The sequence below is a fragment of the Pelophylax lessonae genome, assembly GCF_965119305.1.
Source record: "Pelophylax lessonae genome assembly, chromosome: 12".
NCBI classification, from domain to species: domain Eukaryota; kingdom Metazoa; phylum Chordata; class Amphibia; order Anura; family Ranidae; genus Pelophylax; species Pelophylax lessonae.
Window position 1 is genome coordinate 74945216 of NC_138779.1, and position 14676 is coordinate 74959891.

Here is a 14676-nt window from a genome sequence, read left to right on the forward strand (position 1 = left end):
ATTCCTATAGCAACAAATAAGACCATGATGATACATCAAGACTACCATCATGTTGAAGACATCATAAAAAAGGGCTATAGGGGTGGAATTACTAAAGGCATAAATAGACTCCGAAACTTAGTAAATGAGATGAAGAATCACTTTGCAAACAATACCCAACCACATGCAAGGAAAATATAAACCGCACTTTTGCTTGCACATTATTGGATGATTGAAAATAGCAGAGCTTCCCCTCCATTAACTAAGTTCTGGAGCAACTGCACTCTCAGAGTGCACAGTCTATTCGCCTTTAGTAAATCCACCCCTTGGTATTAAATTAAAAAGTAGTGAAAAAAATCTGTGTAAGAAAACCAAATGATCCAGTAAGTATAGCCTACAGATGTCCAAATTATCATCGAACAGTTCCAAGAAACATAGTAGAGCAATAAATCTCATACCTCTGTATGTGTATCTAGTACCAGGCTCAAGCCAAGAATTGCATTATCCCAAGTATGGATGTGCACATAAAATGCTACTTTTTGGTCTCAGACATACCTCTGTAACAGGTAACGAGTCCAGGTTTCCTCCATTGAGTTGGATCTGTTTTTCTAAGTGGTAAAGCCATTTCTGCAGCTCTTGTTGGGTTGCACAATAGACAATTAGAGGATTGAGCAAGGGACCTAAACAAAGACAGAAATGAACAATAGATGGAAAGACATGAAAGTCCTACAGGGCTGATAATATATTGCAAATTTACATCTTAGAAGTGAACCAATGCCTTACATATGCAACAGTTTCACTTAAGTACCCCAACCTCCCTTCCCCATCATCCCCAGCACTATATATTGACCTTTATTTCACTCTTTAGGGGTTTATGGTTGCAGATACCACAAGTTTTAAGGGTTTATTCTGGGGTTATGTTAACTTTTAGGGCTTGAATGAGGAGAAGGTCAAGGGTTGGGCATGCAATTTACCTTCCAATTTTTTTTTTTGCTGCTCATAACCCTGGAGCTGTGTTCATGTCATGGAAAGCCAACAGACTGTACTAATTCTGTGCTGATGCTGTCCCTGGATGGCACTAAACATAGGAACTGAGTGTTGCAAGCCAAGCATGCCAACCAGCTAACCACTAAGCCACTGTTATCCCAGTGAAAGGGACACAGTACAAGAAGGGACCGTAACAAAAAGAATCTAGTTGAAAGAAAAACAATACAACACATTCTAGAAAATGTACTGCTAATTGTAATGGCAGGTAGATGTACAAGTCAGCAAAGACAATCATTTGCAGTAAGTCATATTGTATAAAAGCAATGGACCACAAAAACAATGGCTTGATCTTTTGTTGTTTTTACCTGTGATTCGGAAAGCATGTTCTTCCTCCGGCTTGGGTGGAACCTTAGATCGCTCTAATTTATAAACGCTCAGCTCCTTCAGTGGCACCAGACCCTGGAAAATAACCAATGACAAGAGTGAATCACCACATCAGGCCGGGATTCAAAATTAATTTGATATAGAACTGCAAGGAGGCTGTATTTACTAAGACAAAGAGCCACGTGAAACGCCCAAAACAAGTGAGCAGCAATCGCTTTTCTTTGCTCTAACTGCAATAAACCGCGAAATCTGATGCCCGGATAATTACACATCAGTGCAGGTTGCTTTTATAAATAATCCTGAGTGTCAATACAAAGGAAGTGAAATGGGAGAACAAGTATCTGAGTGAGGAACAATGCATAGAATTTAAGTCAGTGACTTGTGTACAGCCGAGATCATGAATGTGTTCAGAACGCTGAAAACAGAGACGCTGACAAGTGATGTGTGCCACCAAATGTGCATACAAGCAAAGCCCCATAGATATGTAGAGGAGCTTAAACCACTTCCAGATATTAAACTACCAAACAAAGCATTGCTGAGGCCTGATGGGAACAATTTTTGTTTTTTAAGCAAGAGCAGCGTAACATGGAAAAGGGGAACACAGGAGAACAGTAATTACAGCAATGGATCGACTTGGGTACAATTAGCCTGCCCATACATAAATCAAATCTCGCTGGTCCCTGCTGAACTGGCCGAGAGTCAAACCATCTATGTCCAGCTTAAGTCTAAGGATGCTGATATCAAGAAAACTCAAGGTACTTATCCTAGTTTTTTAATGAATACATATCTGTAATAACTAGTAATTTTGTAGCCTTCTGGAGTTTACCTTTAGGCCCCTTTCACACTTGTGCAACTTGTCCTGCGATTTGGGACAGCAAAGTCGCATGACAAGTCATTCTCCATGATTTCCAATGAGTACCATTCATATCTGTACGACTTCAAGTCACGACTTTAAAGTAGTCCCTGCACTACTTTTGGCCAATTTTAATGCTCTTTTGCGGTCCAAAGAGGTTTGCTTCAAGTCGCGGCAACAAAATTGCGCTAAAATCGTGCGACTTTTAAGTGTGAAGGGAGCCTTAACTATAAGTTTTCAATAACTCTGCAAGTTGGCCTAGCCATAAAGGGTTAGTTCAAGTTTTTAATAAACTACACCATGTAGTCAAGGAGCCCCAGCCTTTTCAAGAACCCTACGCAGCTTTAAAATCTTGTGCTTTTTTAAATAGCCATCACTATAACCCTTTTGCATCCCCCCCCCCCCCCCCCGGTCAAAAAAACTCCTACAGGTAGCGGTGTCTTGTCCTGTTGCTAGGAAGCAGAACCACACCCATCTATGTTATGGACAATAGGACAGGGCAGTGTTTTATAGTGCTATTGTTCTGATGTAGGAAGGGCAATTATGTATTGTCACTTTGAAATGTGTGAAAAAGGAAGGAGGGAAACCCCCCCAACCAATAAAACAACCAAAAACAAGTGTGAAAGGGGCCTAAAGGTGAACTCCAGAAGGCTACAAAATTACTAGTTATTACAGATATGTATTAATTAAAAAACTAGGATAAGTACCTTGAGTTTTCTTGATATCAGCATCCTTAGACTTAAGCCGGCCATAGATGGTTTGACTCTCGGCCAGTTCAGCAGGGACCAGCGAGATTTGATTTATGTATTGGCAGGCTATTTGTACCCAAGTCGATCCATTGCTGTAATCACTGTTCTCCAGTGTTCCCCTTTTCCATATTACACTGCTCTTGCTTAAAAACCAAAAATTGTTCGCATCAGGCCTTAGCAATGCTTTGTTTGGTAGTTTAATATCTGGAAGTGGTTTAAGCTCCTCTACATATCTATGAGGCTTTGCTTGTATGCACATTTGGTGGCACACATCACTTGTCAGCGTCTCGGTTTCCAGCGTTCTGAACACATTCATGATCTCGGCTGTACTATAAGGGACTCTTCATAGTTGGCATAGCTTTTCATACCTACTAACAAACTTTTCATGGGACACTGGCTAAACCCAACATCCTTTATCTAAGTTGATGTCGCCATTTTCCTATACAAGGACTACCGATTCCTTATTGTACTTGACTTTGCTACTTTATAATGTTTTTGTTGTTACTTGAAATCTAAATATAAAGATTGCAACAGAAATGACCAGCTTTGGGGCACTTTAGCACCCAAATGTTGGCTTTAGAAAAGTGTTATTTGCTACATGGGTTGTATGTTCCCAGAGTAATCGCCATTAACTGCAGAATTTTGTAGTGGTCTATAATTATTGTTAAGAAAAGTGTGTAAATGAATAAAATTCAAAGTCATTGGACAGCAGCAGTACTGTCTGGTTACGTAGCACCACGTCAGACATTTCCCATGTGGTAAAAGCTTTAATCTTGTCTGTTGTGTGTGTGTGGCATCAAACCATGACCCATAAGCCTCACTGATATCCAAGCAGTGCAATGCTTGTTAGATGATAAACGAGTGACAAAAAACAGTCAAATTCTTCACGCTGGGACTGACAACACACAATGCAAGATCTAAACCTCGTATGGCACCACAAACAGCCAACTCAAAATATGTTTATGTTTTCAGAAGATCCTGGAAAGAGTCAGCGAGTTTCTCAGGGCTCAGATAAAGAATGAGCATTAGTGTTGTGTAAACTCCTGTAATGGATGTGACCCTGGGGGGTGAAAGGTCAAGAGATATTTGAGCAGGATTTGTCTGTCTGGAAATACAAGAAGTCCCTTTTTGTTTCTGCCGTGTTCAAATATTCCCAAAGCCTGCTGATGAGGCAATGCTATTCATTACTATGAAGGGGTGTCATACCTGATATGTCAAACCGGTGGGACCACGAGACTGGAAGTACAGGTGGGACTCAAACAATTCCAAGTAACAGTCACTGATATCCTGGAACAATTGGAAAAGAAAAGAGTTCATTGTCACATAGAATAACCTCTGGAACAAGACAGACTGGTTAATAAATGCGGAGCCACCTCGATAGAAATGGACCACCTAGCCCTGGAACAATATTTGAACTGGTAAGTGGTTTCGGTGAGGCATTGGTTATTCTAAAACAAACAAAACATACAGAAACTTTAAATTCCAAGTTATATTTGAACTATGCCATGATTAGATTTCTTAAAATCCTTAAAAACGTGTTTTAATAATGCTAAATATTTAAAAATAACCAATGAACCACTTCGTAAGCCTAACAGCAGAAAGGATTTCATCTATAAGGTTTCCCAAATCTATGGTATTGTACTTATCGTATTAGACGACACTCTGCTTTAAAACAGAGATAGATTTTTATAACACAACCCTGACTAAAATAGCACTATATGGCTTGTTCAATTAGAAAGTGCAAAAAAAATGTGCAAAAACTGTCACCCAGAACAGGAATGGTGTTACTGGCAGAATGAAAAGGTGAAAATATCAGCAATCTCCTTTTTAAATGTATGCAAACTTTAACAATGATCTTTGTTGCCCTTTGGTCTGATACATTCATAGAAATTAAATCAGTCTGTTATGGCTGTTCGATAGTCCCTGCCAGAAATCTTGCAAGTTGATACTTTCCTGTGTTCTCTGCCTCGGCTGCATTACTATTAGGTACATTGTTCCCAGCCATCTTTAAAAGGACTACAGAACACCTACCCTTATGTAATGGAGAAGAGGAGTGGAGGTGTGATCTTTACTCCTAAAACACTTCTTGTTTTAGGGAGACAACACTGCTCCTCTATAGATACAGCACAGTAAATGACCATAGTTACCCTAGGACAGGATAACACCCTTATCTACAGTACAATGGAGATGCCATGCTAGGTCATTTTATATGGTTTTATATGTAAACAAGACATGGTCAAGATATAGAACAGCCTAAAAAACTAAAAAATTAAGGGATCAAAAAGAAAAAAAAAAAAAAAAAAAAAATTCACTGAAAAAAGTTAGAGCTCAGCAGGTCTGGTTTTCCATTAATTACTTTTAAGGGTAACAGAACTTTTATTAGTCATTGTGCTAATATGGCGGGTCACTTTACTATATAAAAGCTATGTTTCCATCAGTATGGCTTGCAGCCTCCCACCACTATGTGTACATTGACTGGGAACAAGTTGCTCCTGCCCACCACTACAGAGCACGGGTTGGAAATGGACTGCTCTGCTGAAGGGCCCATTCACACCAGTGGAAGTGCATTAGGTTATGTTCTACGCCATCAGTCGCCAACCAGTGGTCCACAAACCACTTATGGTCCACGAGAAAATGTTGGTGGTCTCCATGGGTTCTGCCACAAATCAACAGTGTGGCCAATGTTTACCACCAAATGTTGTTTCCAGTGCGGTTCTCAATGATTGCTGAGAGCAGAAGGTAAAGAAGGAGGAGACTTTCCAATGGCAGCGCTCATCACAGACTGTGGGAGGGAGCATGGAGCTCAAGCACATGGATAAGGAGGTGAGATCCTAATGAGCAGGGCCGTCCAATTCCTCCTGTATTGAATTGTATTGTCTTCCCTCATATTGTAAAGGGCTGCGCAAACTGTTGGCGCTATATAAATCCTGTATAATAATAATAATCCAATGAGGAGTTTGTGTAAGGCAGCAGTGTGATGCAGAGTGCAGGGAGGGGGGGGCGTAGAGAGCCAGAGCATTGTGTGTGTATAAGGCAGCAGTGTTATCTGGAGGGAGGGGGGCAGAGAGCCAGAGCATTGTGTGTGTATAAGGCAGCAGTGTTATCCGGAGGGAGGGGGGCAGAGAGCCAATGCATTGTGTGTTAGAGGCATGTAAAATTCATGTTAGTGGTCCGCGGGATTCAAAATTGGGAATTTAGTGGTCTGTGAGGTCTGAAAGGTTGGCAGCCACTGCTCTACGTAGCTTGTGCGGTTCAATGCGGTGCAGTGCATCGCAATGTGCTGTGCAAAAATGCAGCACATCCTACCTTTTTTTTTTTTTTTTTTTTTTAGCACACACCAATGCAAAAGGTGTGAATTGAAACAAAAGGACGCAGGGCAAACTGCCTTGTCTTGGTCTTAAGACTGTGTTAGGTAATGTTTCCCAACAGGGCTGGTGTGAACGAGCCCTTAGTGGACCATAAGAGGCTTTGATGTGTTAACAAGAAGCCTGTTCTGAAAGTAAGCAGGCCATACAAGATTTCATTTTTTTTCATTTAATCAGCAGGTTGAACAAAATAAAATTAAATAGATTCCCCCATCCACACATTCAAGGAATCCCTCCTGCGAAGCTATTGCATTCTGACGGCGGGGATATACCGTCATCATCATAGTTGGCGGCACTAATCAAGTAACAATTTTCCAATGGGCTGGTTGTACAGAAGGCAGTCGAGTGATCACCTTCTGTACAACAAGACTTGCCTATAGATGGATGGAAATTCAGCAAGTCCCTGCTGAACCGGTCGAATTTCGATACATCTATGGCTGGCTTTAACCTGTGCTGAGAGGCAAGACAGCTGACTTGGCTGCCCTGTTCCTGCTTGGCCTTTATGCTAATCTAATGGCTTCAGAACTTGCTGCATATCACCTAAACCTAAAAAACATTGATACACATTCACTTTAAAGCCGCCCAATAACTTACAATACATTATCAGCAAGTCTGCCAAACGTCCTGATAATGGAACTGAAGGCGATTATCAATAAAAACAAAAAAAGGGATGGGTTTTATTAAATCCGCTCACACACACACAGTGCCGAATCATCCAGACGGGAGCTCAAGGTTCAAGACAGCGATGTCAGTGATCGGAAGTGAGTCACAGGTAACAACGCAGGGTGCTGCGCACACACACACACACACACACACGTAGGGCAGGACTTGTATAAAGATATGAGTGATGCATAACGCACGGCCTCTGCAAACAGCTGATCCCATTAACCCTTCATCTTCTAAAGGGAGTTTAGAAAGGCAGATTCTGATACAACAAGGAGATTATATGTAAATCAACTGCCTACTGCCTGAGGGATTATCTTTTCCATTAATGTAAACGATGCACCTTACATCCGCCTGAGGGAAATACCAAACATTTCTAAGGTTTATGACCTTGGGAAAAAAACTGCAATTGCCTCTTATTACGTTAGATTATCATTAAAAAGATCGATAACACACCTCAGTCTGCAATATAAAGTCATGTATGCATAATTACACGCCATCTCTCAGAGCCATGCATAGTAGAGTCATAGGGACATATTGATAATGCGGTGAATCTCAAATTCACCAAATATTCTAAGCAAAGCTGAACTGTTGCAGCACTTGAGATTGAGGATCTGAATGTGCTGTCTACCAGTAGTGCCCAGGTCAGAAATCTGGCTGCACAGAATTATAAATCCGTTGGCTTATTAAAAACAGTTGTCAAATACATATTTCAAATGCAAGTTCAGATGTTTTCCTGGGGGTTTAGATTTAAATACACGACCCCATAATCTGTAGCATATGCCCTTATGTCATTTCCATAAGATGAGAAGTTTGAACTGGGATATATTTTTGGATAATTAACAGGAGGCATATAGTTCTACTTGTTTCGTGCACCAATATTCAGTAGTATAGGGGTCTTTGTAACTTGCTTTACTCTCTTTAGATTGCAGGAACAATGGATACCTTCAAAGAAGTCAAGGTCTCCTACATTCAAGGATTTCATTATATAGTTTTACATATGGGGGGGCATTAACCTCTCCTAATATATATATATATATATATATATATATATATATATATATATATATACACATACACATATACACACACACACATACATACATACATACATACATACATACATACACGCGCACACACACCACACTTCTAAAATTCCACAAATCTATAAAGTACATGGATATGGATAAAACATATGGATTTAAAGAGGCAGTGACACAAAAGATATATATTAATTTACCTGATTATGCTGGAAGCGGAACTTGACCTTGGAATAGTGAATCATCTGCCCCATATTCCGAACAATTGTCTTCTTCTTCCCCTTACGGAAGATGCTAAGGAATCTTTGGTCCACATTATCCTTTTGTACATCATAATTAAAGTCCTATGAAAAAAAAATTACAAAAGATTTTAAATGCACAGTCATTTCAAAGAAGCCCCCCTTATACATCCAGAACGCAATATACCAATATTACCAATACTGCACAACCAAAACATGCATGCACCCCAGCTCTAGCTACATAGCATTTCTCAGGACCAGTTTCCTGATGGTGACAACCGTGGACCATGCCTGCATACTGTGTGTTGAACCAGCTACTTGTAGACTTCATCAGAAGTCTGTGTGATAGGCTGGCAATGGAACAGTGTTGTCTCCCTTCGAAAAAAAAAAAAAAAAGAAGTGTTTGAGCAAGGAACTTCATGGCAGGATCACCAGATATTTTATAGAAAGCTGCAGATTTACAAATACTGACATTTTTTAAAATTAGATTAACATAAAAGCTTATCTGAGATGTTTGGGTTTAGGTTTACATGTACTTTAAAGTCCCACCCTGGGCTGCTTTCAGGTTAACCTATGCAGTGGGTTCCCCTACACCGCATAGGATTAGCACTCGTTTGGCTAGGATATTTCATGAATGTTATATACTTTATGGATTTACCTTGTCAAATTTGCCACCATTTTATAGAAAAGAGTATTTTATGGCTATTATATACTCAACTATTTTATTGATGTACGTCACTATAATATGTATAGAAGATATTTATGAAAGGTTTCACTTCTTATTGCTATTTTGCACAGTAGCCCTGAGGAAGGGGAGGTCCCCCCCAAAACGTGTTGGCTTTACTTGATGCTCCTAACCAATGAACATTTCAAAAGAAAATCAGAGGGATATGAAGTTTTGTATAAGAGATTCCTAGGCCAGTGTTTGGCTAGGGTTTAAGAGAAAAGATACTAAATTACTTTTTACCTTGCACCTGCAGGCATCTTCATTGTTACACAACTGGCCCCCAAAAGCCACTTCACTTTGCTGCCCAACCAGTCAGGGCTCTCTGATGTCAACACAACTAATGCAGGACCAGCATTGCACAGGGGGACAGAGACAGCCTGCTCTCATTCTGGTTCATCTGCAGTTGCTTGAGTAAATTTAATAACAGCCTGAAGCTGGGCTTAAGGTTTTGCTGACCCTTTAAATTAACTAATAATGCCACGGTTAACCTCCTTCTAAAAATGCTAGTTACCCGACTGTCATTCTAACCCAATGGCTTAAATACACAGAGTCAATGTCGCTAAAAGTCCTTATCTGCATACAAGAAAAAAAGGATCTGGAATTTGCTGCACTCCTCAATTACTTTATTGTTATTGCATAAAAACCATCACAGACACCACAGGGACAATAAATGGTGACGCATTTCATGCTAAGGACAATGTTTACTCAAACCAGGTAACGCATTTTACGCCAAAGACAGCGGTTACTTAGACCAGGTTTGAGTAGGAACTATCCTCATCCTGAAACCGGGCATCCTTGTGCTACACTTTCAGTACAGAGATTTTACAGTTCACCTGGAGCAGCACAGAACTCTCCTTATCTGCATAATTACTCCATGTCTAGGATTTAGAGATAGGCCTAGAATGGCAGCAACCAGGCAACTGCCATTTCCAAAATACAATGGCTGCCTCCATTTTTCTGTCAGGATGGGCTTCGTTTATTTCTATGCAGTTTATGAAAGTACTTACCTAAACAAATGAAGATACCTGGAACTATTTCCATTATGGCTTGCATTTCTAGCATAGCAATAAAAGAGTTATATCTAGCAGCACATCTTGATAATATTTTTACGGTCAGCAGGATAATGTTCAAAAGGCTGAACTGGTCTGACCCAGTGTTTGGTTTCAGATCCCTGTGCTGATCGTGTCTACATGCCTTTCCCTTATGCTGACCCGCTAATCCCAGGGCATTTTTTGCAGTGGCTCAAGGGTGGTCTTCTAGTGCAAGCGGATGACACTACACAGTTCTATCGGTGCGTTATCAGGTTTCTGGTTGCGTGTCAAATTGTAAACAGAAAAAATAAAAGTCCTGGGAGAACTGGGACCCGGCTCACTTTTTATTGAATTCTGCTTTCCTATTTCCTAAACTCATTTTCCCCAAGACGGTGATCTGCTGTATCAGTTTCTAAGGACACATAGGTTTAACAACTAAACTGTCCAGCTCTGTAGGCTGAAACTGGATATGAATGTCAAGTCAGCTCTGATTCCAGCTGTACAAGCAGGTCAATAATTGAACCAGATATAAAAATAAAAAAAAATTGAGAAGATCTAAAAAAATAAAATAAATAAATAATAAAAAAGAATAAATAAAATAGGCGTACAGCAAAAAAGCATGTTGTAGACAAAAGACCAATCAGCTGTTGTCTTGTGGCAAAATAATCCGAGCTTGAATTTGGTTGTTGCGGACAGCTTTATTTCCCCCAATACCAAAAATTGGTGAACAAAAGAAGTGTTGTTTTGGCAATTTTTTTTTTAAGAACCCAGAGACATTAGATGACAGTCTCTCAATCTAGTCATTTTTCGGCTGGATCAGGGGACAAACTAAAATCTAAGGGGCACCTGCAGACACCACTAGCTACAGCTTATCTGGAAGAATAGTGGTCATTCTCTTCAAAGGACTAACCAGGACTAAACAGGAATAGTCCCCCAATGCGACCATTCAGGTTAAAGGAAGTAATGGTCTCAAAACAGACCTAGTGTCTTTGGCTAGTTTTAGGATACTTGGACAAAAAAAAAAAGTATGGTTTACCAAGCTAGGGATGGCTTATTATGGCAAAAGACCATTCCAAAAAAATAGTATTAATATTCTCTAAAGAAAAGACAAGTCTCTCCAATATCATTTGTTGAAAACATATGCCTGCAGTGGTGCTAGATATCAAAAATGATGTACAAGGTGGACATGTAAAATAAAAAAAATAAAAAATTTCAATAAAAAGAAAATTAGAAAAAAACATTCCAGCTCTACAGAACAATCTTTTGGCACCATTTATAATATATATATATATATATATATATATATATATATATATATATATATATATATATATATATATATATATATATATATATATATATAATGGCCGTATTTAGAGAAACAAACCTTCAACAAAACATGTTCATTCATTCAGGCTTCCATTTAATGTCTACTGGAAAGCCTAAAAATGCACGATGAGAATATCGTCTTTTTTTTTGCATGCTAGTTTCATAAAGAAAACAAATTGGTTACTTAAAGCGGAGTTCCAGCCATTTACTCACCTGTCCAACGGTCCAGCGATGCGGCCGCCGGAAGCCTCGATCCTCTCCCTCGGCGCCGGCATCACTGCTGTGGGCACCCGGCTGTTACAGTTTGCGGCTTCACAGCCGGGTACCCACTGCGCATGCGCGAGTCGCGCTGCGCGCCGTGATTGGCCGGTGTTCCGTGAGAATTACCTACCCGTGAGAAAAACCTACCCCTCGTCACTTCCGGTGCTCGGCACTGTATGTAATGCAGCGGGTACATTAAAACAGCTGTGCTGAAATAGGAGTGATCTCCGCTCCTGTCCCGGTCACTTCCCTGCTCTCGGATAGTAAATATAAAAGCGGCGGCGGCTGTATGAAAACATAAATCACGGAGCCGAAAGCCGCTTTTATATTTACTTGCCGAGAGCAGGGAAGTGACGGGGACAGGAGCGGAGATGACTCGTATTTCCGCACAGCTGTTTTATGTAAGCGCCGCGTCGGTAGCTTTTTTTCACGGTACACCGTGATCTCTTCATACTAGTGCGCATGCGGACTAGTAAGCTCCTCTGTTCTTCCTTTAGGTATCCGGGGCTCTGAGCATGCGCACTGCTGCGCTGCTCAGCTGTTTCTGGCCGGAAGTGACGAGGGGTAGGGAATTCTCACGTTACACCGGCAATCTTCTGGTACCTCTGACGTGTCCCAGAAGATTGCAGGGAGGGAGGGGGAGAGGAGAACTTCCGCTCAGGGCGCCGCGGCGCTCCGAGCGGAAGTGGGAGCGGGTACCTGTCAAAACTAGGTACCCGCTCCCCCCCCCCAAAAAAATGACATGCCAAATGTGGCATGTCGGGGGGTCAGGACTCCCTAAAGCGGAAGTTCCACTTTTGGGTGGAACTCCGCTTTAATCATTTATTTATTACAGGTACTTATATAGAGCCGTCAATATTGTACATTCACATCATATAGCGCCATCAATTTATGCAGCACTTTACACATACATATTGTACATTCACATCAGTCCTTGCCCTCAAGGAGCTTACAATCTAAGGTCCCTCACATTCATACATACACTATGGTCAATTTAAACAAGCACCAATTAACCTATCAGCATGTCTCTGGAGAGTGGAAGGAAACTGGAGTACCCGGAGGAAACCCACGCAGGCACAGGGAGAACATGCAAACCCCATACAGGTAGTGCAGTGTTTGGGATTCGTACCGACGAACCTAATGCAGCTAGGTTACATAAGTTGCAAAAATCCTCATAAGGGCTCTTTCACACGGGCGATCCGATCAGATCCGCCTGTCAGTTTTTTAGGCGGATCTGATCGGATCCTCCATGCAGCTCTATGGGGCAGCGGGTGTCAGCGGAGACACGTCCGCTGACACCCGCTGCCATCCGTATCCGATCCTGTCCGTGAAATCTGGACGGATGGAAACCCTATTTTTCCATCCGTTCAGTAATCGGATCGGATCTGATGAGAGCGGACAGGCGGTCCGCTCTCATCCGATCCCCCATAGAGGGCAGCGGGGGCTGAGACACCTCCCTCTCCGCACTGCAAGCGGAGACGGAGCTGTCATCCGCCGGCTCAGCGGGGATCGCGGATCGATCCCCGCTGAGCAACACGGATCCGCCTACGGAGGCGGACCGTGTGAAAGAGGCCTAAGACAGAATGTAACTTCGTAAGTGTTGTAATGTATTCTTTTGTTTCCGCGCATGTGTAGTCTTGGTCAAATTTTTTTTAATATACCGATAAATACTATACTAATTACAGGAAAACCTTTGTTCTGTTATCTTCCGAGAAAAATGTTTGGGTTTGTCTCTTCGAATATTTTTGCATGATATTGTTCGTCCGATATTCTCATCATGTGTTACTAGGCATTATATTTCGTTATCTAACCAGCAGAGAGCACCTGGAACCTCTGTGACAGCTATCACAACAGACACAAATTTCTATATTTCTTTAGCAGTTTTAGACCCTGAATGTGTTGAAGGATGCAGTAACTTGACACAAATGTGACAGGGACATTACCTACCTGTGCGCTTAACTCATGAGACAATAGAAAGAGGTAAGAAAAGCACCCGCCACACCTTATGTCTGCTATGTATAACTCCGGCTAATCCTCTCTCTATGCCAGTTGACAGACAGATTGTTGTCAAAATGCTAACAGATTACCAAGAAAAACAAATCTTGTGTGTTTGAAAGCAAACAGAATGATGGTATATTAATAGTCGTCTCTTCGGAAAGGGAACTGCTCAATTCACCGGCATTTGATAAACAAAAAGAACAGCACCGAAGCATCGCTTTTTTTATTCCACGTCTTCTATTCTGCAAGCTCTTCTGGGCAGAAACCCTATTGTTAGTTTTCACGTGCAGAAGATTAAATAGCCTCTAACGCCAGGTATGGTGCTATAAAAGATGTTATCAGTAGGGATGCACAGGTCCGACTTTTTTGGTCCCGATCTTTTGCTTTGTGAAATCGCAGATCCCGAGTCCAATCCAGAAGTACTGTTTTGTGAGCTTATAACCGGATCGGTATTGGTATCGGTAGATACCTTATAACATTGTGCATTCAAAATCTAAAATGTTATGGGTTTAGTCTTTAAGAGATTAAGTGCCGGTTCACACTAGTGCGGCTGCGGCGATCGCCTGTGCGGTGCGAATTCAGCCATACAATTTGTATGGCTAAATTCGCACTGCACCCGCAGCAAAGTCGCACATGACCCTTTTTTTTAGCCGCATCAGGATTGGATCGCACAGTGGTTCACACTTGTGTGAACCATCCTGTGCGAACTGTAAAGATCGCACTGCGATATGCGATCAAACTGGGGGTGTCGTTAACATTTCATTGACACCCCCAGCATATTGCATATGGCAGTGTGAACTGCCAAGGGTGCGTTTGCGATGCGGGAACAGGCTGCGAATTCGAAGCCTTCCCGCATCGCATAAGTGTGAACCGGCACTAAACTTCCCTCCTCCGGCAGACAGAAGGAAAAGATACATTGCAATCATTGCGTTTACTTAACTGGGAGAGTTGAAAGGCATTTGCAGAAGGCTCTTTTTTTTTTATTTTTTTTTTTTATGACAGCTGTTCTCTACTCCCTCACAAGCTATAAAGAGCAAAACCGGATCGGCCCGTGGATCTGTTAATTTTACC

At 41.4% G+C, this 14676-nt stretch overlaps 1 protein-coding gene across 1 annotated transcript in view; it reads right to left on the reverse strand.

Moving 5' to 3' along the window:
* PLEKHN1 (pleckstrin homology domain containing N1) overlaps nt 1-14676 on the reverse strand; it is a 73335-nt gene that overhangs the window by 28660 nt on the left and 29999 nt on the right. The window contains exons 3-6 of the mRNA XM_082274340.1: nt 8221-8364; nt 4159-4239; nt 1332-1425; nt 535-659 (exon numbers count right to left, since the gene is read on the reverse strand). Coding sequence (XP_082130466.1) covers nt 535-659; nt 1332-1425; nt 4159-4239; nt 8221-8364 — 444 coding nt within the window. The remainder of the gene's footprint in view (nt 1-534; nt 660-1331; nt 1426-4158; nt 4240-8220; nt 8365-14676) is intronic.